Genomic DNA, 25757 nt, shown 5'->3' on the forward strand with positions numbered 1-25757 from the left:
AGGAGAGAACAGAAGGACATTAATTAATCAGTTCATCTGGAGCCTTTGAGTTGATTTGGTCCCATGCACACAGAAAACTGATAGGAAGGAACCAATGTCTTTAAACACCTAGGTAACACTGCGTACCAGCTGTTTTGGAGTTTTCTTTGGTTGCATAAACAGGCAGTCCATGGTCTCTGCTTTTATGAGTCTGAGAACACAGAGAGAGACAGAGGTTTTAACATCTACATATCAGAGATAGTGTTGAATAATGCTACCCAGAACAGAACCACTGGTGTCCTGGGATCCAGGATGCTGGTGTTCACTAGACTACCAGCTGGCTTTCACAGACTTGAAGAATCAATGGAGTGGAACAATTCTCCTTTTGGCCCAATCTTGTATGTCCAGAACAATGCTGTTAACAATGCTGTAGACATGAGCGGAGGGTGACTTTCAAGTAAATCACCTTGGTGATGAAGCATGAATCTAAATCACCTTGGTGATGAAGCATGGATCTAAATCACCTTGGTGATGAAGCATGGATCTAAATCACCTTGGTGATGAAGCATGGATCTAAATCACCTTGGTGATGAAGCATGAATCTAAATCACCTTGGTGATGAAGCATGGATCTAAATCACCTTGGTGATGAAGCATGAATCTAAATCACCTTGGTGATGAAGCATGAATCTAAATCACCTTGGTGATGAAGCGTGGATCTAAATCACCTTGGTGATGAAGCATGAATCTAAATCACCTTGGTGATGAAGCATGGATCTAAATCACCTTGGTGATGAAGCATGGATCTAAATCACCTTGATGATGAAGCATGAATCTAAATCACCTTGGTGATGAAGCATGGATCTAAATCACCTTGATGATGAAGCATGAATCTAAATCACCTTGATGATGAAGCATGGATCTATCATCACATTTGCAGACAACCTGTATTGTTACTGTTAGACAGTGAATGTCTCTTCATTAGTGTTATTAGACTGTGAATGTCTCTTCATTAGTGTTACTGGACTGTGAATGTCTCTTCATTAGTGTTATTACAGTGTGAATGTCTCTTCATTTGTGTTATTAGACTGTGAATGTCTGTTCATTAGTGTTATTACTAGACGTGAATGTTTCTTTAAAATCGTTACTATTTGACTGTGAATGTCACTTTATTAGTGTTATTAGACTGTACATGTCTCCTTCATTTTTGTTACCATATGACTGTGAATGTCTCCTTCATTAGTATAAATATTAGACTGTGAATGTCTCTTCATTGCTGTTACTATTAGACTGCGAATGTCTCTTCATTGTTGTTACTATTAGACTGCGAATGTCTCTTCATTAGTGTTACTATTAGACTGTGAATGTCTCTTCATAATCATAACTATAAGACTGTGAATGTCTTTTCTTAATTGTTACTATTAGTCTGTGAATGTCTCTTCATAATCGTTACTATTAGACTGTGAATGTCTCCTTCATTAGATTTGCTATTAGTCTGTGAATGTCTCCTTCATTACTGTCCTACTAGACTGCGATTGTCTCTTCATTGTTGTTACTATTAGACTGTGAATGTCTCTTTGATAGTGTTGTTATTAGACTGTGAATGTCTCTTCATTAGTGTTGTTATTAGACTGTGAATGTATCTTCATTAGTGTTACTAGACTGTACATGTCTCCTTCATTTTTGTTACTATCAGACTGTGAATGTCTACTCCTTAGTATTGTTATTATACTGTGAATGTCTTTTCATAATCGTTACTATTAGACTGTGAATGTCTCTTCATTAGTGTTGTTATTAGACTGTGAATGTCTCTTCATTAGTGTTGTCTTTATACTGTAATTGTCTCTTCATTATTGTTACTATAAGACTGTGAATGTCTCCTTCATTAGTGTTATTAGACTGTGAATGCCTCTTCATTATCATTACTATTAGACTGTGAATGTCTCTTCATTAGTGTTATTAGACTGTGATTGTCTGTTCATTAGTGTTATTACTAGATGTGAATGTCTCTTCATAATCGTTACTATTTGACTGTGAATTTCTCTTCATTGGTATTACTAGACTGTGAATGTCTCTTAAGTATCGCTACTATTAGACTGTGAAAGTCTCTTCATGAGTGTTGTTATTAGACTGTGAATGTTTCTTCATTATTGATACTATTAGACTGTGAATGTCTCTTCATTAGTGTAATTAGACTGTGAATGTCTCTTCATTAGTCTTGTTATCAGACTGTGAATGTTTCCTTCATTTGCGTTACTATTAGACTGTGAATGTCTCTTCATTTGTGTTGTTATTAGACTGTGAATGTTTCCTTCATTTGTGTTGTTATTAGACTGTGAATGTCTCTTCATTAGTGTTATTAAACTGTGAATGTCTCTTAGTGTTACTATTAGACTGTGAATGTCTCTTCATTAGTGTTATTAGACTGTGAATGTCTTTTTATTGGTGTTGTTATTAGACTGTGAATGTCTCTTTATTGGTGTTGTTATTAGACTGTGAATGTCTCTTCATTAGTGTTATTAAACTGTGAATTTCTCTTAGTGTTGCTATTAAACTGTGAATGTCTCTTCATTAGTGTTAAAATTAGACTGTGAATGTCTCTTCATTAGTGTTGTTATTAGTCTGTGAATGCCTCCTTCATTATTGTTACTATTAGACAATGAATGTCTCCTTCATTAGTGTCATTATTAGACTGTGAATGTCTCTGTGAATGTCTCTTCATTAATGTTATTATACTGTGAATGTCTCCTTCATTAGTGTTACAATTAGGCTGAGAATGACTCCTCCCTTTTATTAGTACAACGCGACTGTTTCCCCTGGTTGGGTACCTACTCCCTTTGCTTTGTTAATGTGGAGTCGACAGGTTCCAGATTGGAAAGGCTAACAGGCAGAAAGTGTTAAGGAGAGAACCAAAATATTTTGACCATTACAATACCGGACTGTTCTTCCTATCAGGGATCAGAGCACTCTGTGGATGTTTCAATTCTTCAGTGAGACACCGCTATCAATCTCTTTATGCATATTACATCAACCAGCCTACAGTGCCATTTAAATAATAATTAAAGTGCCTTACTTTTACATGTTTGTAGGACTGGTCCTCCAGTTGCAGCGGGGTGTGTGTGGGGCTGGGGAGAGAGAGTGTGAGACTGGCAGGGGGAGCAGGAGGAGATGCAGGCAGGCTTGTGCTGCTCTGGTCCTGGCTGTGATCTGCAGGGCTGCAGGGAAAGTTGACTGCCTCTTTCTCTCCTCTCTCCCATAGTCCTGATCCTTCACTTTGCCCTCGGAGGTGCAGGCCGCTGTGTGTCTGTGGTGGGGTTGGTCTTTTGGAGTGTTCCTCTTCCTCATCCTGCTTGGTCTCTACATCCACCTCTCCTTCCTCCCCCTCTCCTCCGCTCTCAGAGGCGTAGCTGCAGCTGGTCGCGGGGGACAGGTGGAGCTCTGACCCAAACTCCTCCAGGTTGCCATGGAGCTTGGCGATGCTTTCTGCGTCCTTGACGACGGGTCGGAAGGCTGAGTGGTAGTAGGCTTTCCTGGCCTGGAGAGACGGGGTGTCCAGCACCTTCAGCCAGCCCTCTGAGGTCACAGGGTGCAAATCAGAGGTCAGAGTGGAGGAGTCAAGGTCAAACAGACCTGACCTGGGTGTGGCTCCCATGCCTGGCCCCGCCCCTTGGTGTGGGGGCTCTGATAGGTCGAGGAAGGCCTGCCTGAGGGAGGGGCTCTCGGCCAATGAGGACAGAGTGTTGACGGAGGGCTGTGGCTGCAGGTAGGTGGGCACTGGGAGGCCCCCAGCAGCCCTAGGGGGCCAGAACATGCAGAATGGAGGGTAGAAGGTGTCTTTACGACCGGGCCACAGCAGACCTGACAGACCAGTGTTCTTCTGTCCTCCAGCCACCTCACTGTCATCTTTCTTCTGACAGAGGCTGAAGGCTGGGAAGGAGTAAGGGCTGGGGAACAGGGAAGTGTGGGCGAACTTCTGCAGCATGCCGAACCCTTTACTGGGCACAGGGATCACTGGGTAGCTGCGAGGGTTCTTACGGGGAGACAGGCTGCTTCCATCCAGGTCCTCCTCCTCCTCGAAGCGGCTCCTCTTCTGGACCAGGTCAGGGGTCATCATGTGGGGCAGACCAGAGTTCACAACCTTCCCCGGCCCCATGGGGGAGCAGTGAGATGAGGGTAGACACCGCTTCCTGCTGCCACCATTAAACATGGCCTTCACGTCCTCCCAGGCAAACGCCAGGTCATCAGGAGGGGTTTTATCTGACAGCTTCAGGTGGCGTCTCCAGGAGTTGAAGTTAGCAGCGTCCGGCTGGGTGTACTTGGCTTCAGGAGTACGGTGAGAGTGGAAGATGAACTTGTTAGGAGAGAAGTACATGTTGCAGTAGGAACACTTGATGCACTTGGCTCTGCTGCTGTTGTAGCGCGCTGGGATGAAGTTACCACGGCTACCCCAGGCACACTCGTGTGACACATCAAAGGCGAAGTTGTCGGGCAGTTTGGGGGGGTTGTTCTCCCCCAGGAAGGACTTACAGAGCCGCTCCGCCTCTCGCTTGGTGATCATGCCACAGCGGCGGGAGGAGATGGGCATGGCGCCAGCTCGCCTCAGGATCTCCAGCTGGACAGGGGTGCACTGAACACAGGTGATACCCAGCGCCACGCGGCGGTTGTGGATCTCGTTATAGCTGTAGTTCTTCAGCAGGGTGTTGGAGATCTGGGCCAGACACAGGCGCTCCTGATGGTCGATCACCAAGGAGACGATGGGTACACCATACAGAACCACTTGACCCACCTGGTTGGGCTTCAGGGAGGAGGAGTGGGGGGGTCTGGGGGGGGTCAGGGGCTCCTGCTGGTACGAGCTGGGGGAGGTCGTCATGGTAGCGCTGGTGTAGGTTGTGTTGCTGTGGAGTCTGATTGGAGGATACTGTGCTGAACATATGAGGCAGACGTTAAACTGAACATCAGTCAGACACTCTTTTAGTTGTAATAATAATGACAATAACAACAATCAGCACTTTGTATTATTATCAAAAAGGATTTGCCTAATGGTGAAGAACTTGATTGTGATTAAATAGAAACACCACATTTGATTTCTTATGTAGCTTATTTGTATTATTTTATTATAAACATTCAAGGAAGTTTGTACCTTGAATGTTTAAAAAAAATCACATTTTGCAGAACAAGTTTAATGCAACTCAGCCTGGGCCCGCTGCTTATTCGACTTTAATGCGCATCGAAGACAAGAAGCCGAACTGTTTACAACAAATGTATATCTGGGAGAACGATACAGACATAGGCTTTACTGTAAAAAAGGGATCAATAGTTACTTTACTTTGGGTGTCATTTGTTGATAGCCTACATATATACGTTGATTAAAAAAAAGTATAGAATTGCAATAGAACATGACAGATTAAAAAATAAAAAATGTCCTAATTTAACAGAACTTCCATTTCTCTGACGTTCAAACAAAAGTTTGTATTTGACTTTTTCTGCCAAAACACTGGAGGCTATTTACACACGATAATCTGAGAGGCAGTATATAATTTTAATTGATTTACACGTTAATCTGAGAGGCAGTATAGCATTTTAATTGATTTACACGTTAATCTGAGAGGCAGTATAGCATTTTAATTGATTTACACGTTAATCTGAGAGGCAGTATAGAACTTTAATTGATTTACACGTTAATCTGAGAGGCGGTATAGAATTTTAATTGATTTACACTTTAATCTGAGAGGCGGTATAGAACTTTAATTGATTTACAAGTTAATCTGAGAGGCGGTATAGAATTTTAATTGATTTACACGTTAATCTGAGAGGCAGTATAGAACTTTTATTGATTTACACGTCAATCTGAGAGGAGGTATAGAACTTTGATTGTAAATGTATTATTATATATTATTAACCGAATATACCTTATTATATATGGCGTCTCATAGTGTGACCTCTGCTTAATAATAATGGGTATTCGTCAGGCGTTACATTTGGCGATATACAAACAAATACAGGTTGACCTGCAGATCTTATCGACTCGTTAGGCCTTCCCGACCAGGGCCTAGATACACAGGACAACGAAATATCCTCCCAAACAGTGGAGGATGTTTACTGTGAGATTTTAAATTAAAAGGTCAAATAAAAATAAAAAGTACCACATTATGTCGCTTCTTGATTTTACTGCAGCTTTAGACCAGAATGCATTCATCATATATACATGATTATAGCCTACTAATAATACCCCACTGCAGCTTTAGACCAGAATGCATTCATCATATATACATGATTATAGCCTACTAATAATACCCCACTGCAGCTTTAGACCAGAATGCATTCATCATATATACATGATTATAGCCTACTAATAATACCCCATTGATGCCGAAAGACACAACACAAATATTACTAATCATACTGAAAATAATAATAATAATTTAAAAAAAATGAAGGTTAGTGGAGGATAATAATACAGTAGGCTACTCTTCCTATTTACACCAATTTGTTGTTCACGAAACAGGATATCTTACCTCGTCTTCTCTGATGAGAGAGATCGAAATGTTATGAAAACAAAAACATCCCTGATCTCCCGCCCAAAACAAGCGATAAATTAAACCCCATGTGCCTTATAAAATGTCTCCTATAAACAGCAGTAAATTAAGTCAGAATATAGAAGAAGAGAATATACGATGTTCTATAAAATAACTCCGGCTTATTCCCGTTAGAAGACAAGGCGCGTGTCTGGAAACCGGCAGACCGGACTTATTGGCGCGTGGCTCTGCCCCGCTTCTAGATGTACAGCTCGAGCCAATGACGTTTCACTGACACAACACCTGAAGAGACGAACTCACCAGCGGGTCCAACACCGGGCTGTGCATATCCCATCCCATATCCACAAACACCACATATATTGCAGACTTACCAACAATGACAGGAACAGTAAGTAGGTCGATGTCATCAACTAAAATGTGTCAGATCACAGAACTCATAGGCCTATGTAAATCAAATGATAGATCTAACCTAAAATGCTTTACTTAGGCCTATAGGCTATCAATTCAAACTAATATAATCAATACTCGCCTTCAGGTAATTATTGATTGCACTTCATTTGTCTTAAGCAAATTTTCCTTATAACCCGTTTCTCTACCAAGACATCGAGAAAGGCATGTAGCAGGCAATAGGCCTACCAAATAAACGTACAGGCCTGTAAGGAACCAACATGTCACATATGGGCCCTCGTCACAATATCAAATAGGCTACAGAAAGGCCTGTGAAGGAGCGGGAAATTAACATTAATCAGTGTTGCATTTCCGGTTTAGTCATTTAGCAGGCGTTGTTATCCAGAGCGAAGTGAGTGCATACATTTGTCGTACTATTTCGTACTGGTCCCTCGTGGGAATCGAACCCACAACCCTGACGTTGCAAGCCATGTAGCGGTGTAGCTAACTAGAACTACACGCGACTTTTTTTGTTGCGAAAATTAAAGAGCATATGCGTGAAGTAGGCAATAATGTTTCATCACCAGAACTGCCTAATTCTGACTCGAAACATGTTTTTTGTTGTTGTGTTTAATAGGCTAAATTACACATTCTGTTAACATATGACCCCGAAGTGATCTGTATCAATTTTTAAGTCTATGATATTTCAGATTTATATATGATAATTTTCACAAAGTAGTTATAGTCAAACTAAAATATAATGTATTGGTCGCATACACATATTTAGCAGATGTTATTGCAGGTGTAACAAAATGCTTGTGTTCCTAGATCCAACAGTGCCGTATTATCTAACAATTCACAAAAATACACATAAATCTAAAAGACCAAGAATGGAATTAAGAAATATATAATTTTAAGACGAGCAATGTTGAAGTCTGGAGTATAAATACAGCATATATACTGTGTGTGTGTGTGTGTGTGTGTGTGTGTGTGTGTGTGTGTGTGTGTGTGTGTGTGTGTGTGTGTGTGTGTGTGTGCAAACTTTATGGACAGTATGTGGATAGAATATTTAGTATATCTGTAGAAAACGAAGGATAAAATAGCATATATACAGCTATAGTTGAATAAGATGGCCTTGACTAGAATACAGTATTGTACATATGAAATGAGTCAAACAGTATGTAAACAGTATTAAAGTGGCCAGTGTTCCATGCATATGTACATAAGGCAGCAGCCTCCAAGGTGCAGGGTAGAGTACCCTGGTGAACTACTTTATCAAAATAACATTAGTTCAGTAAACTATATTTTTCGTAAGGGTAGCTTAACTTATTCCAGTATGAAGTAATTGGTAGCTTTGTAAACTATATTTTTTAGAGCTTCCCCAACACTGACATTAACTCAAACAGGCCTACATGGCCTACCTGGAACAAGACAATAGGTGTCACGTCCTGACCATAGAGAGCTCTTATTTTCTATGGTAGAGTAGGTCAGGGCGTGACAGGGGGTTTTGTCTAGTTTATTTATTTCTATGTGGGGTTCTAGTTTCTGTATTTCTATGTTTTTTGTTGTTGTGATGATCTCCAATTAGAGGCAGCTGGTCATCGTTGTCTCTAATTGGGGATCATATTTAAGTTGTTGTTTTTCCCACTAGGTTTTGTGGGAGATTATTTTGAGGTAGTGTGTGTTTCACCTCTTCGTCATGGTTTGTTATTTTGTTTAGTAGTTTATTTGTATATCTTGCATAGTTTCACAGTTATAATAAAATGTAGAACGATACACACGCTATGCTTTGGTCTCCTTCATCATACGACATACGTGACAGAATCTCCCACCACAACACAGGACCAAGCAGTGTACCCAGGAGGTAATGGCATCCTGTTCTTATTAGGAGGAGTATATCCGGGGCTTGGGATGAAATAGTAGCAGGAGACAAGAGCCTGCCAGGGAAGCAGGCGGAAGCAGAGAAGGAGGGACAGCTACGAAGTCGGGAAGGAAGGCCACAGAAACCCCAAGATTTTTTTTTTTTGGGGGGGGGGGGGGCACATGAAGCAGTCATATGAAGGAGGAGACCAAGGTGCAGCGGGTGTATCGCTCCACATTTTATAATAACTGTGAAACTATGCAAGACATACAAATAAACTACTAAACAAAATAACAAACCGTGACGAAGAGGTGAAACATACACTACCTCAAAATAATCTCCCACAAAACCTAATGGGAAAAACAACTTAAATATGATCCCCAATTAGAGACAACGATGACCAGCTGCCTCTAATTGGAGATCATCCCAAAAAACAACAACATAGAAATACAGAAACTAGAATCCCACATAGAAATACAGAAACTAGACAAAACCCCCAACATAGAAATAAACTAGACAAAACCCCCTGTCACGCCCTGACCTACTCTACCACAGAAAATAAAAGCTTTCTACGGTCAGGACGTGACAATAGGCCTAAATGTTATTTAATTATTCACCATAGGCTATATATTGCGTGGCCATATGATCCTTCTGTCAGCTGATTGGGTACAGTGAAAATGTAATGTGAATCATGCTGATTGTTAAAATCACTTAAGCCTAATTGGTTTCATGTTTACTGACACCAATATTTAGCACATTTCTAACCGTCATCATCACCTAGAGATCCTTTCAGGGCTTTCATAGATTGGCCTTTACAGACCACAGAGAAAACATTCAGAGAAATACATCATCATGTTTCCGAGGAGGAGAGGGGAGATGAGGAGATGAAGAGGAGGAGGAGGAGATGTAGAGGAGGAGGAGGAGGAGATGTAGAGGAGGAGATGTAGAGGAGGAAGAGATGAGATGAAGAGGAGGAGATGTAGAGGAGGAGGAGGGGGAGATGTAGAGGAGGAGATGTAGAGGAGGAGATGTAGAGGAGGAGATGTAGAGGAGGAAGAGATGAGATGAAGAGGAGGAGATGTAGAGGAGGAGGAGGAGGAGATGTAGAGGAGGAAGAGATGAGATGAAGAGGAGGAGATGTAGAGGAGGAGATGAGATGTAGAGGAGGAGATGTAGAGGAGGAGATGAGATGTAGAGGAGGAGATGTAGAGGAGGAGATGAGATGAGGAGGAGGAGATGTAGAGGAGGAGATGTAGAGGAGGAGAGGAGGAGGAGATGAGATGCGGAGGAGATGTAGAGGAGGAGATGAGGAGATGAGGAGGAGGAGGAGATGAGATGAAAAGGAGGAGATGTAGAGGAGGAGAGGAGGAGGAGATGAGATGAGGAGGAGATGTAGAGGAGATGAGATGAAGAGGAGGAGATGAGGAGGAGGAGATGTAGAGGAGGAGATGTAGAAGAGGAGGAGATGAGATGAAGAGGAGGAGATGTAGAGGAGGAGGAGGAGATGAGGAGGAGGAGATGTAGAGGAGGAGGAGGAGATGAGGAGGAGGAGGAGAGTGAAAAGGTAATAGAGAGATGATATTTCTTCATCATAATAGAGGGCCGCATATGAGACATACTCTATTCCTGCCATCACTAACAATACACTGGATGGAGGAGAGAAACTGATCATCTGAAACAGATGACGTGTTTGTAGCTGAAACACCTCATCAATTACCTGAACTGTTTATTGATGTAAAGAGTATTGATATGTAGTCACATTATGTCATCAACACTGGAAACAAACTGATTGGAATTAAAGCCAATGGATGAATTACCACCCAGTAGTCAGAGAGTTGACTGGACACATTTAGTCAATGAGATGGAATAGGATAACAACTGTTTAATATACACTAGATATTCCAATATCTTTCAATACTTAGAAGGAAAAAAATGCAATTTCACTCAATAGGATAAGACACATTTACATTTAGAATAGTCTACTTTGATTGCAAATAATATTGAAAATGGTATGAAATAAATTAATGCATGCTATTTAATTTAGTTTTTGTCCTAAACCTGACGGCAGTGACAGCACCCCAAGCCCCATCTGTTTCTCTTTAGACCAATTTAGATGTCATTGCTCGAGCTTTTGTCTCGCCTCCGGAGCACGCGGCCAGGCAGCAGCATCAAGCGGCAGGAGGTTCACACGGTCCAACACACACACTACAACGGTTAAAAAAATTCACTGCATTTCATCATTAAAACTAACATATTACTTTAACAAAGTATAGGCTAAATTAAGTCAATATAATAAAATCATATTTATTATTTATCTTACACTTCAATAGCCTAGGTTGCCTTTCCTTTCTTTTCAATGAACGATCCCGGACATTCATTTGGGCAAGCCACTGGCTATATATATATATATATATATATTATAATATTTTGGACAATTTTAACGGCGAAATCCATTCATTGTCCATTTTGATAATACATGACGCGCATCATGTTATTGGCCGTCGCCCTTCTGTGAAATGAATCATGCGTTTAAAACTGAATAGCTGTTTGACCTCGCAGGGTCAATAAGAAACAACGTTATAAATTAAGAGTTACAAGAGTAAGTGATCCGGAGACGTTTAACATCAAATCAGTCAACAAATGAACGGAGCCCCGGGTGGGTCATTATCAGATAGAAATACATCATCTGATCTCCGTATATTATCAACATCTGATGCCGGTAGATTAGGTCGCGTGTCGTTTGGAGGCAGAACGGCGCGTGGGAAGTTAAAATTTGCTTTTGTTTAAAAAATTATTATTTGTTTGCAATTTTTTTTTTGATTATATATCATAAGTAGACCTAACCTATCGCCTAGATTTTGGGGCTGCATATTGCTGATGCTCGCCGCGCTGATATGTATTGTAATCCTTATTTAACTCTGCGGGTCTAGCACAATTTTAATTATATTTAATTTGAATGTAACATTTTATTTTAACAGGGAAGACATATTGAGACCTAGGTCTCTTTTGCAAACGCGCCCTGTATAATACAACATCAATATACACATTATACCTAAAATATAAATAAATTGGCTAACTTTTAAAAAGTCAATGTAGGCTGCATAATTAAATGGATTGCTGAAAAATCCCAAAAGGTTTCAATCCACTTCTAGACGTTGGTATTGTGCTTATGCAGCCAACATTTTTTTTTGCTATAATAACGGTGTCACGGTTTTATAATTGATGGTCAAATCATACACACATCTGGATGTGTAGCGTAAGGCCGTGACGTCAGAACACACAGCCTCCCATCTGATTCTGTAATCTGAGGTCATAATCACAACATGGAATTAGAATGATGATGAACAGGAAACACCACTGAGTCTTTTCTCAGTAAAAACAACTGTTAGATAAATCTAGATTTATATTGGTAAATCTTCACAGATGAAGATGGTCTTGTGATTTGTGATGATTTGTTTTGTGCTTCCCATGACTGTTTTTTTGTATTTTAATGTGTATATACAAAATTTAAAAAAGTATATTTATTGAGGGGAGCCCATTGATACCAGGGTCTCATTTACAAAGGTGCCGTGATGACAGCAAAACAACAATTCAAAATGATCAATAAAAATACAATTATTTACATTAAATCCAAACAGTTGCAATCTTCATTAAACGTATTCAACTTTAAAGTCCTAAACTGCCCTAGAGGCACCAGAGAGTCGAGATGTAGGGAGTTTGTAGGCTATTTAAAAAATGGGGGGCACTAAAACTATAGACAGATTCATCTAGATCAGTCCGTACTAGTGGCACCTCCAGAGTTAACCATCCCTGGGAAGGTGTTTGGTGTATTGTTTATTTTATTTTAACAGTGAAGGGAGGTAGGTTGGAAGCTTTTTCAGCAGTACTTTGTAAACAAAAAAGGGATTGATGAAGTGATCTACTGGACTTTAATGAGGACCAGCCAACCTTTTGATACAGGATGCAGTGATGAGTATTAAAACTGTCATCTCTAACAAAACAAAGCTCACTATGGTAGACTGCATTTAAAGGTTTTAGAGTGGTGTCTGGTGGATTTTGATAAATTGTGTGTGCCACCATAGTCTACAATTGGCAGGAAAGTTGATTGTATATTCTGTTTCCTGCTATTTAGGGATAGGCAATATCTATTTCTAAAAAAAGCCCACTTTAAATCTTTACTTTTTAACTAGCTCTTCTCAATGTTTTTTAAAACTCAGATCTTTAACAATCCAAAAGCCCAGATATTTCTAGGTGGGAACCTGCTCGGTGAGAGAACCATCCAATGTGTAAATATGTAGCTTGCATTAAGTACTCGTTTTAAATTAACAAGGGCTTTCTGTAATGTAACAAATTCAGATTGCAGCTCTAACATAGCTTGGTCAACAGTTGGTGCATTGGCATACATAACCGTATCGTCTGCATACAGATGAATGTTACAGGATTACTAGTGGAAACTAGACTTGACGCCATCAGAAAGCACACATTGTGTCCTGTCTGTCAGATAGTTCTAAACCATTTGCAAGACTCCTGATCCAGGCCCATTTCAGAAAGTATTTGAATGAGTAGAGAATGGTCAACGTGTCAAAGGCCTTAAAAAGGTCTGAAAGGCAGAACAATGAAAGGTCTGTAAGGCAGCACAATGAAAGGTCTATAAGGCAGCACAATGAAAGGTCTATAAGGCAGCACTATGAAAGGTCTATAAGGCAGCACAATGAAAGGTCTATAAGGCAGCACAATGAAAAGTCTGTAAGGCAGCACAATGAAAGGTCTGTAAGGCAGAACAATGAAAGGTCTATAAGGCAGCACAATGAAAGGTCTAAAAGGCAGCACAATGAAAGGTCTACAAGGCAGCACAATGAAAGGTCTATACGGCAGCACAATGAAAGGTCTATAAGGCAGCACAATGAAAGGTCTATAAGGCAGCACAATGAAAGGTGTAAGAGGCAGCACAATGAAAGGTCTATACGGCAGCACAATGAAAGGTCTATAAGGCAGCACAATGAAAGGTCTACAAGGCAGCACAATGAAAGGTCTATACGGCAGCACAATGAAAGGTCTATACGGCAGCACAATGAAAGGTCTATACGGCAGCACAATGAAAGGTCTATAAGGCAGCACAATGAAAGGTCTATAAGGCTGCACAATGAAAAGTCTGTAAGGCAGCACAATGAAAAGTCTGTAAGGCAGCACAATGAAAGGTCTGTAAGGCAGCACAATGAAAGATCTATAAGGCAGCACAATGAAAGGTCTATAAGGCAGCACAATGAAAGGTCTATAAGGCAACACAATGAAAGGCCTATAAGGCAGCACAATGAAATATCTGTACGGCAGCACAATGAAAGGTCTATAAGGCAGCACAATGAAAGGTCTATGAGGCAGCACAATGAAAGGTGTATGAGGCAGCACAATGAAAGGTGCATAAGGCAGCACAATGAAAGGTCTATAAGGCAGTACAATGAAAGGTCTATAAGGCAGCACAATGAAAGGTCTATAAGGCAGCACAATGAAAGGTGTATGAGGCAGCACAATGAAAGGTCTATAAGGCAGCACAATGAAAAGTCTGTAAGGTAGCACAATGAAAAGTCTGTAAGGCAGCACAATGAAAGGTCTATAAGGCAACACAATGAAAGGTCTATAAGGCAGCACAATGAAATATCTATACGGCAGCACAATGAAAGGTCTATAAGGCAGCACAATGAAAGGTCTATAAGGCAGCACAATGAAAGGTCTATAAGGCAGCACAATGAAAGGTCTATAAGGCAGCACAACGAAAGGTCTATAAGGCAGCACAATGAAAGGTCTATGAGGCAGCACAATGAAAGGTGTATAAGGCAGCACAATGAAAGGTCTATACGGCAGTACAATGAAAGGTGTGGTGTATAAGGCAGCACAATGAAAGGTCTATACGGCAGCACAATGAAAGGTCTATAAGGCAGCACAAAGAAAGGTGTATAAGGCAGCACAATGAAAGGTGTATAAGGCAGCACAATGAAAGGTCTATAAGGCAGCACAATGAAAGGTCTATAAGGCAGCACAATGAAAGGTCTATAAGGCAGCACAAAGAAAGGTGTATAAGGCAGCACAATGAAAGGTCTATAAGGCAGCACAATGAAAGGTGTATAAGGCAGCACAATGAAAGGTGTATAAGGCAGCACAATGAAAGGTCTATAAGGCAGCACAATGAAAGGTGTATAAGGCAGCACAATGAAAGGTCTATAAGGCAGTACAATGAAAGGTCTATAAGGCAGCACAATGAAAGGTCTATAAGGCAGCACAATGAAAGGTGTATGAGGCAGCACAATGAAAGGTCTATAAGGCAGCACAATGAAAAGTCTGTAAGGTAGCACAATGAAAAGTCTGTAAGGCAGCACAATGAAAGGTCTATAAGGCAACACAATGAAAGGTCTATAAGGCAGCACAATGAAATATCTATACGGCAGCACAATGAAAGGTCTATAAGGCAGCACAATGAAAGGTCTATAAGGCAGCACAATGAAAGGTCTATAAGGCAGCACAATGAAAGGTCTATAAGGCAGCACAACGAAAGGTCTATAAGGCAGCACAATGAAAGGTCTATGAGGCAGCACAATGAAAGGTGTATAAGGCAGCACAATGAAAGGTCTATACGGCAGTACAATGAAAGGTGTGGTGTATAAGGCAGCACAATGAAAGGTCTATACGGCAGCACAATGAAAGGTCTATAAGGCAGCACAAAGAAAGGTGTATAAGGCAGCACAATGAAAGGTGTATAAGGCAGCACAATGAAAGGTCTATAAGGCAGCACAATGAAAGGTCTATAAGGCAGCACAATGAAAGGTCTATAAGGCAGCACAAAGAAAGGTGTATAAGGCAGCCCAATGAAAGGTCTATAAGGCAGCACAATGAAAGGTGTATAAGGCAGCACAATGAAAGGTGTATAAGGCAGCACAATGAAAGGTCTATAAGGCAGCACAATGAAAGGTGTATAAGGCAGCACAATGAAAGGTGTATAAGGCAGCACAATGAAAGGTCTATAAGGCAGCACAATGAAAGGTCTATACGGCAGCACAATGAAAGGTCTATAAGGCAGCACAATAAAAGGTCTATAAGGCAGCACAATAAAAGGTGTATAAGGCAGCACAATGAAAGGTCTATACGGCAGCACAATGAAAGGTCTATAAGGCAGCACAATAAAAGGTCTATAAGGAAGCACAATGAAAGGTCTATAAGGCAGCACAATGAAAGGTCTATAAGGCAGCACAATGAAAGGTCTATAAGGCAGCACAATGAAAGGTCTATAAGGCAGCACAATAAAAGGTGTATAAGGCAGCACAATGAAAGGTCTATACGGCAGCACAATGAAAGGTCTATAAGGCAGCACAATGAAAGGTGTATAAGGCTTATGATCTAGGAAATGTACCATCCCCTAAAAGCCTAGTGGCTGAACCAGCGCAGGGATTCTAATGCCGTGGCTCGGTAGATCACTTGGAGACGGGGCAGTAATTATCGAAGTCAGAAAGATCTCCGCCCTTATGCAGGGGTATGACATCTGCCACTTTCCAGATTTTAGGGATAACACCAGTAGCAATTGTCAAATAAAAAATGCAGGTTAAAGATTCAACAATGAGTGAGCTGTAGGAAGAAGGGGTCAAGGGGATCAGCTCCATCAGATCTTTAGCACTAAATACATCATAGACAGAAAATGGCTAAAATGTAAATAAAGAAGATTGTGAGACTGGGAGTAGATCATTATATACGATTTGCTAGTTAAATAAACTACCTCTAGACAAAGAGGAATTCTCAGAAAATATTATTTAAAAAAGATGGCCAACTGAGGCAAAATGTCAATTTAGTCTATTGTGGGACCAGAGGCTATCATAACCTGCAGTGGCAATGAGAGGGTGGAGTTTGGTTTCAAAGATTTAATGGTATAACAGCAGAAATAAGAAGCTTATACATTGAACCATATCCCATCATAATAATTATTGACTAACTCTGTCTCATATAATAATTAACACCACATGTAATGACCTGGAGCTGCTGCAAACTAACTTCTGAAAGTTTAAGTGGAGATGAATCCATTGGAGACAGACAACGTGGCACCGGCCAGCAGCAGGTTTTAGAGAACATAGTCTTTCTGTTTTATAGACTCCAAGGTTGTTAAGGCCTGGTTATACTATGCTATATTATGTCTAGAATAGTTAGTGCTGTTCAATTCCGATCCTAGAGGGGCAGAAACACTTATGTTTTTTATCCTCTACTAACCAGGGACTAATTCAGACCTAGGACACCAGGTGAGTACAATTAACTACGAGGTAGAAACATAAAACAGAAATGTTTCGGCCATCCAGGACCGGAATTGAACAGCCCTGAGAAGACTGTCTCGAGGATGCAGAGTTCCAACCCGACAGCGGCTCGCAGAGCCCACCACTCACCATCACGTGTCTGTAGTATGGGCTAGCGCCTCTCAGCAGCTGCACACTGACACTGAAACTGTTCAATCAACTCAAGTGCCAGGACAGCTCATGCAATGGAAATAGGAAAATAAAACATGTACAACTCATTATGTGTTTAAATGTAACACCCAGACTATTTACATATTTACATACTCACTGTTTATTATCTATGCAGAGTCACTTTACCCCTACCTGTTTATTATCTATGCATAGTCACTTTACCCCTACCTGTTTATTATCTATGCATAGTCACTTTACCCCTACCTGTTTATTATCTATGCATAGTCACTTTACCCCTACCTGTTTATTATCTATGCATAGTCACTTTACCCCTACCTACTGTTTATTATCTATGCATAGTCACTTTACCCCTACCTGTTTATTATCTATGCATAGTCACTTAACCCCTACCTGTTTATTATCTATGCATAGTCACTTTACCCCTACCTGTTTATTATCTATGCATAGTCACTTTACCCCTACCTGTTTATTATCTATGCAAAGTCACTTTACCCCTACCTGTTTATTATCTATGCATAGTCACTTTACCCCTACCTGTTTATTATCTATGCATAGTCACTTTACCCCTACCTGTTTATTATCTATGCATAGTCACTTTACCCCTACCTACATGTACAAATTATCTCGAACGTTGACTCGGTACCTCCTGTATTTAGCCTCGTTATTGCTGTTTTATTGTGTTACTTTTAATTAAATGTTTTACTTTAGTTTATTTAGTAAATATTTTCTTAACTCTATTTCTTGAACTGCATTTTTGGTTGAGCTTGTAAGTTAGCATTTCACGGTAAGGTATACACCTGTTATATTCAGTGCATGTGATAAATAAAATTTGATTTGACAAACGTGGGAAACCAGTGTGAGATGGTAGAATTCGTGCATGAATATGTGTTCATTCATGTCCTTATCCTACCGCATTAATTGACGCTGTCCTTTGGACATGTTGAAACTACAAATTAATTATATCGATTTAAATGGGTATATGTCAATCTATCCCAGAGACGGTCAGTGGAAAATAGTCACTGAATCAAAAGAAAATAAACAGTCCAAATCTAACATAACTTCTGACTTATAGTCAATAGTTGAACCAGAATCGAATGATACTGTAAATATTAAATTATATATTTCAATTGATATGTAGTATATTAGATAATATCATACCTTCTGTCGAGTGGATGTACACGTCTTCAGGTTTGGTGTGCCATCACACCGGTTTACCCCTCTGTCTCCTCTCTCAGGTGAAAGCACCCCGGGTTTATAACAAGGCTTTCACAACATATGGGAACCGAACTAAGGCACAATGCACTGCACTGCGCGCGATACTTGTGAAATTACTCAGCACGCACGCTCAGACAATGGGAGGTTCTACAGAGTAGAAACATATTCTTCAGCCAATAACCTGCCGTCACTCCGCACAGCACGCAGTCATCACCACCAAACCAAACCCATGTTCCCTTTACATCCGCTGAAGGGTGAGGGTGTAAATGGGATTATCTCAGATCAGGTATCCTGCAATTTATCAGACACTTATCAGTGTAGCACAGCATAGCAAAAGTAATAGATATCGTTGCTACTTCTTGCATTTCTGTATGTCCCTCGGAGTTCTCACCAATCTCACTGCATTAGATTTGTGTTTCAGTATGTCTCTGTCCATAGTTCTGAATGTTCCTGTCCATGATGCTGCAATACATGCATTCTGAATGTCTCTGTCCATGGTGCTGCAATGGCCATCATGAACAGGATGTATAGTGCTATATATTTTTAAATCTAGTCTTACTTCTTGAAAGCAGATATTGTTATAGCTGTACCAGTACTAGGTGTTCTGTTATAGCTGTACCAGTACTTGGTGTTCTGTTATAGCTGTACCAGTACTAGGTGTTCTGTTATAGCTGTACCAGTACTAGGTGTTCTGTTATAGCTGTACCAGTACTAGGTGTTCTGTTATAGCTGTACCAGAACTAGGAGGTCTGTTATAGCTGTACCAGTACTTGGTGTTCTGTTATAGCTGTACCAGTACTAGGTGTTCTGTTATAGCTGTACCAGTACTAGGAGGTCTGTTATAGCTGTACCAGTACTAGGTGTTCTGTTATAGCTGTACCAGTACTTGGTGTTCTGTTATAGCTGTACCAGTACTAGGTGTTCTGTTATAGCTGTACCAGTACTAGGTGTTCTGTTATTGCTGTACCAGTACTAGGTGTTCTGTTATAGCTGTACCAGTACTAGGTGTTCTGTTATAGCTGTACCAGTACTAGGTGTTCTGTTATAGCTGTACCAGTACTAGGAGTTCTGTTATAGCTGTACCAGTACTAGGTGTTCTATTATAGCTGTACCAGTACTAGGTGTTCTGTTATAGCTGTACCAGTACCAGGTGGTCTGTTATAGCTGTACCAGTACTTGGTGTTCTGTTATAGCTGTACCAGTACTAGGTGTTCTGTTATAGCTGTACCAGTACCAGGTGTTCTGTTATAGCTGTACCAGTACTAGGTGTTCTGTTATAGCTGTACCAGTACCAGGTGTTCTGTTATAAATGTACCAGTACTAGTTGTTCTGTTATAGCTGTACCAGTACCAGGTGGTCTGTTATAGCTGTACCAGTACCAGGTGTGCTGTTATAGCTGTACCAGTACTAGGTGTTCTGTTATAGCTGTACCAGTACTAGGAGGTCTGTTATAGCTGTACCAGTACTAGGTGTTCTGTTATAGCTGTACCAGTACTAGGTGTTCTGTTATAGCTGTACCAGTACTAGGTGTTCTGTTATAGCTGTACCAGTACTAGGTGTTCTGTTATAGCTGTACCAGTACTAGGTGGTCTGTTATAGCTGTACCAGTACTAGGTGTTCTGTTATAGCTGTACCGGTACTAGGTGGTCTGTTATTGCTGTACCAGTACTAGGAATTATGTTTGATCCCAGTAGGACGTTTTTGACTCCAGGTCAGTAGACCTGTTGGTTCCTCTCACCACGGTCTGTAAACAGCTTCCTATCACCACGTCCTGTAAACAGCTTCCTATCACCACGTCCTGTAAACAGCTTCCTCTCACCACGTCCTGTAAACAGCTTCCCCTCACCATGGCCTGTAAACAGCTTCCTCTCACCACGTCCTGTAAACAGCTTCCTCTCACTACGGCCTGTAAACAGCTTCCCCTCACCACGGTCTGTAAACAGCTTCCTATCACCACGTCCTGTAAACAGCTTCCTCTCACCACGTCCTGTAAACAGCTTCCTCTCACCACGTCCTGTAAACAGCTTCCTCTCACCACGTCCTGTAAACAGCTTCCTCTCACCACGTCCTGTAAACAGCTTCCCCTCACCATGGCCTGTAAACAGCTTTCCTCTCACCACGTCCTGTAAACAGCTTCCTCTCACTACGGCCTGTAAACAGCTTCCCCTCACCACGGTCTGTAAACAGCTTCCTATCACCACGTCCTGTAAACAGCTTCCTATCACCACGTCCTGTAAACAGCTTCCTCTCACCACGGCCTGTAAACAGCTTCCTATCACCACGTCCTGTAAACAGCTTCCTCTCACCACGGCCTGTAAACAGCTTCCTCTCACCACGTCCTGTAAACAGCTTCCTATCACCACGGCCTGTAAACAGCTTCCTCTCACCACGGCCTGTAAACAGCTTCCTCTCGCCATGGCCTGTAAACAGCTTCCTCTCACCATGGCCTGTAAACAGCTTCCTCTCACCATGGCCTGTAAACAGCTTCCTCTCACCACGTCCTGTAAACAGCTTCCTCTCACCACGTCCTGTAAACAGCTTCCTCTCACCACGTCCTGTAAGCAGCTTCCTCTCACCACGGCCTGTAAACAGCTTCCTCTCACCACGGCCTGTAAACAGCTTCCCCTCACCACGTCCTGTAAACAGCTTCCTCTCACCACGTCCTGTAAACAGCTTCCTCTCACCACGTCCTGTAAACAGCTTCCTCTCACCACGGCCTGTAAACAGCTTCCTCTCACCATGGCCTGTAAACAGCTTCCTCTCGCCATGGCCTGTAAACAGCTTCCTCTCACCACGGCCTGTAAACAGCTTCCTATCACCACGGCCTGTAAACAGCTTCCTATCACCACGGCCTGTAAACAGCTTCCTATCACCACGGCCTGTAAACAGCTTCCTCTCACCACGGCCTGTAAACAACTTCCTCTAACCACGGCCTGTAAACAGCTTCCTATCACCACGGCCTGTAAACAGCTTCCTATCACTACGGCCTGTAAACAGCTTCCTATCACCACGGCCTGTAAACAGCTTCCTATCACCACGGCCTGTAAACAGCTTCCTCTCACCACGGCCTGTAAACAACTTCCTCTCGCCATGGCCTGTAAACAACTTTTCACCCTAAAGAGGCTTTTAGCAACAAGACTCTTAGTGTAACCAGACACTAGAGACAGGAAGCAGAGAAATCAGCCTGTTGTTTATTATTGATGAGGAGGTTTAATCACGTTGGTACTCTGCTGCTGCTGTGGTCATGAGAACATTGTTTGTTTAAAATGTGGTCAGGGGAAGAGAGTTTAATAAACGATTCAGAGACTCTTACTTTCTCTTTCACAAAACAACCTGAATTATACATCTTAATGAAACAAGTTTAATTCCTCCTGATTGTCAAACATTATCCCCAGTGTGTTTAGGGGTTTAAGCAGTAAGGGTTAGTGTGAAGGCTATACCCAGTGATATCAGGGGCTTCAGCAGTAAGGGTTAGAGGGTTGTCCCCAGTGATATCAGGGGCTTCAGCAGTAAGGGTTAGAGGGTTATCCCCAGTGATATCAGGGGCTTCAGCAGTAAGGGTTAGAGGGTTGTCCCCAGTGATATCAGGGGCTTCAGCAGTAAGGGTTAGAGGGTTATCCCCAGTGATATCAGGGGCTTCATCATTAAGGGTTAGAGGGTTGTCCCCAGTGATATCAGGGGCTTCAGCAGTAAGGGTTAGAGGGTTATCCCCAGTGATATCAGGGGCTTCATCATTAAGGGTTAGAGGGTTATCCCTAATCTAATCAAATACATTTTATTTATCACATGCGCCGAATACAACAGGTTAGGGTTAGGGTTACCTTACAGTCAAATGCTTACTTACAGCCCTTAACCAACAATGCAGTTTTAAGAAAATACCCCCCCCAAAAAGTATGAGATAACAAAAACAAATAATTAAAGAGCAGCAGTAAATAACAATAGCGGGGCAATATACCGGGGGTACCGGCACAGAGTCAATGTGTCAATGTGCGGGGGCACCGGTGTCGAGGTAATTGAGGTAATTATGTGCATGCAGGTAGGGTTATTAAAGTGGCTATGCATAGATAATACAGAGAGTAGCAGCAGCGTAGGGGGCTGCAAATAGTCTGAGTAGCCATTTGATTAGCTGTTGAGGAGTCTTATGGCTTGGGGGTAGAAGCTGTTTAGAAGCCTCTTGGACCTAGACTTGGCGCTCCGGTACCGATTGCTGTGCGGTAGCAGAGAGAACAGTCTATGACTAGGGTGGCTGGAGTCTTTGACCATTTTTAGGGCCTTCCTCTGACACCGCGTGGTATAGAGGTCCTGGATGGCAGGAAGCTTGACCCGGTGATGTACTGGGCCATACGCACTACCCTCTGTAGTGCCTTGCAGTCATAGGCCGAGCAGTTGCCATACCAGGCAGTGATGCAACCCGTCAGGATGCTCTAGATGGTGCAGCTGTAAAACCTTTTAACCTCTCTGGGGTATGTGGGACGCTAGCAGCCAGTGAAATAGCAGAGCGCCAAATTCAAAAGAACAAAAATCTCATAATTCAAATTTCTCACACATTTTAATCCAACCACAGTGTCCGATTTCAAAAAGGCTTTACGGCGAAAGCATACCATTAGATTATGCTAGGACAGCACCTAGACAAGAAAAACCACACATCCATTTTCCAAGCAAGGAGAGGCGTCACAAAAACCAGAAATACAGCTAAAATTAATCACTAACCTTTGATGATCTTCATCAGATGGCACTCATAGGACTTCATGTTACACAATACATGTATGTTTTGCTCGATAAAGTTCATATTTATATCCAAAAACCCATTTTACATTGGCCCGTAATGTTCAGAAATGTTTTGCCTCCAAAACCACCGGTGAATGAGCAAATCAATTTACAGAAATACTCATCATAAACGTTGATAAAATATACAAGTGTTATGTATAGAATTATAGATACACTTCTCCTTAATGCAACCGCTGTGTCAGATTTCAAAAAAGCTTTACCTCGAAAGCACACTTTGCAATAATCTGAGTACAGCATTCAGTCACCAAAAGAAGCCACACAGATACCCGCCATGTTGTGGAGTCAACAAAAGTCAGAAATAGCGTTATAAATCTTCACTTACCTTTGCTGATCTTCGTCGGAATGCACTCCCAGGGATCCCAGTTCCAAAATAAATGTTTGTTTTGTTCGATAATGTTCATCTTTATGTCCAAATACCTCCATTTTGTTCACGCGTTTAGTCCAGCATTCCAAATTCACAAAGTGCGCGCGTTTAGTCCAGACGAAAAGTCAAAATAGTTCCATTACAGTTCGTAGAAACATGTCAAACGATGTATAGAATCAATCTTTAGGGTGTTTTTATCATAAATCTTCAATAATGTTCCAACCAGACAATTTCTTTGTCTTCAGAAATAAAAAGGAACTCAGCTCGCTCTCACGGCCGCACGCATGACTGAGCTCATGCCAATTTTCTAGACACCTGATTCCAATAGCTCTTATTCTCTCCCCATTCACAGTAGAAGCCTGAAACAACGTTCTAAAGACTGTTGACATCTAGTGGAAGCCTTAGGAAGTGCAATATGACCCCACAGACACTGTATATTGGATAAGCAATCACTTGAAAAACTACAAACCTCAGATTTCCCACTTCCTGGTTGGATTTTTCTCAGGTTTTCACCTGCCATATGAGTCCTGTTATACTCACAGACATCATTCAAACAGTTTTCGAAACTTCAGAGTGTTTTCTATCCAAATCTAATAATAATATGCATATCCTAGCTTCTGGGCCTGAGTAGCAGGCAATTTACTCTGGGCATGCTTTTCATCCGGACGTGAAAATACTTCCCCATACCCCAAAGAAGTTTTAAGGATCTGAGGACCCATGCCAAATCTTTTCAGTCTCCTGAGGGGGAATAGGTTTTGTCGTGCCCGCTTCACGACTGTCTTGGTGTGCTTGGACCATGTTAGTTTGTTGGTGATGTGGACGCCAAGAAACTTGAAGCTCTCAACCTGCTCCACTACAGCCCCATCGATGAGAATGGGGTCATGCTCGGTCCTCCTTTTCCTGTAGTCCACAATCATCTCCTTAGTCTTGATCACATTGAGGGAGAGGTTGTTGTCCTTGCACCACACGGTCAGGTCTCTGACCTCCCTATAGGCTGTATCATCGTTGTCGGTGATGAGGCCTACCGCAGTTGTGTCATCAGCAAGTGGCTTCAGCAGTAGGGGTTAGAGGGATCTCCCCAGTGATATAAGGGTCTTCAGCAGCAGGGGTTAGAGGGATCTCCCCAGTGATATAAGGGTCTTCAGCGCAGGGGTTAGAGGGATCTCCCCAGTGATATAAGGGTCTTCAGCAGCAGGGGTTAGAGGGCTCTCCCCAGTGATATCAGGAGCTTCAGCAGTAGGGGTTATTTTTGTATTTATTATGGATCCACTTTAGTTCCTGCCGAGGCAGCAGCTACTCTTCCTGGGGTTTATAATGGATCCCCATTAGTTCCTGCCAGGGCAGCCGCTACTCTTCCTGGGGTTTATTATGGATCCCCATTAGTTCCTGCCAGGGCAGCAGCTACTCTTCCTGGGTTTTATTATGGATCCCCATTCGCTGTTGGCAAGGCAACTGCTGCTCTTCCTGGGGTCTGGCAAAATTAAGACAGCTATACTTTTAAAAACATTACAATACATTCATAACAGATTTCACTAAGTGTGTGCCCATACGCCCCTATTCCACTACCACATATCTACAACACAAAATCCATATGTACATGTGTTTATAGTACGTATTTTATCATGTGAGCATAAGATGTATTTTTATAATTTTTTAAAATCTGGTTCTACTTGCATTAGTTCCCTTATGTGGAATAGAGTTCCATGTAGTCATGGCTCTATGTAGTACTGTGCGCCTCCCATAGTCTGTTCTGGACTTGGGAACTGTGAAGAGACAACTTGTGGCATGTCTTGTGGGGTATGCATGGGTCTCCGAGCTGTGTGCCAGTAGTTTAGACAGACAGCTTGGTGCATTCAACATGTCAATACCTCTCATGAATAAAAGTAGTGATGAAGTCAATCTCTCCTCCACTTTCAGCCAGGAGAGATTGACATGCATATTATTAATATTAGCTCTCTGTGTACATCCAAGGGCCAGCCGTGGTGCCCTGTTTTGAGCCAATTGCAATTTTCCTAAGTCCTTTTTTGTGGCACCTGACCACACGACTGAACAGTAGTCAAGGTGTGACAAAACTAGGGCCTGTAGGACCTGCCTTGTTGATAGTGTTGTTAAGAAGGTAGAAACTAGGGCCTGTAGGACCTGCCTTGTTGATAGTGTTGTTAAGAAGGTAGA

The 25757-nt window shown here is 41.8% G+C and overlaps 1 protein-coding gene across 1 annotated transcript; it reads right to left on the reverse strand.

Annotated features, from left to right (window-relative positions):
* Positions 1-2904: 2904 nt before the first annotated feature.
* LOC115191014 (SKI family transcriptional corepressor 2) lies at positions 2905-4848 on the reverse strand. The gene is made up of 2 exons (XM_029749015.1): positions 3052-4848; positions 2905-2946 (listed from the first exon to the last, which is right to left on the reverse strand). The coding sequence occupies exons 1-2, from the start codon at positions 4846-4848 to the stop codon at positions 2905-2907; spliced, it is 1839 nt and encodes a 612-aa protein (XP_029604875.1).
* Between the last annotated feature and the right edge of the window lie 20909 nt (positions 4849-25757).

The sequence above is a fragment of the Salmo trutta genome, unplaced genomic scaffold (genome assembly GCF_901001165.1).
Source record: "Salmo trutta unplaced genomic scaffold, fSalTru1.1, whole genome shotgun sequence".
NCBI classification, from domain to species: Eukaryota; Metazoa; Chordata; class Actinopteri; order Salmoniformes; family Salmonidae; genus Salmo; species Salmo trutta.

Coding starts and splice junctions, on each gene's coding strand:
- LOC115191014 (XM_029749015.1), bottom strand. CDS start 4,848: ATGACGACCTCCCCCAGCTCGTACCAGCAGGAGCCCCTGACCCCCCCC. Junction 2,947..3,051: donor AGTCCTACAAACATGTAAAA/GTAAGGCACTTT, acceptor AAACATCCACAG/AGTGCTCTGATCCCTGATAG.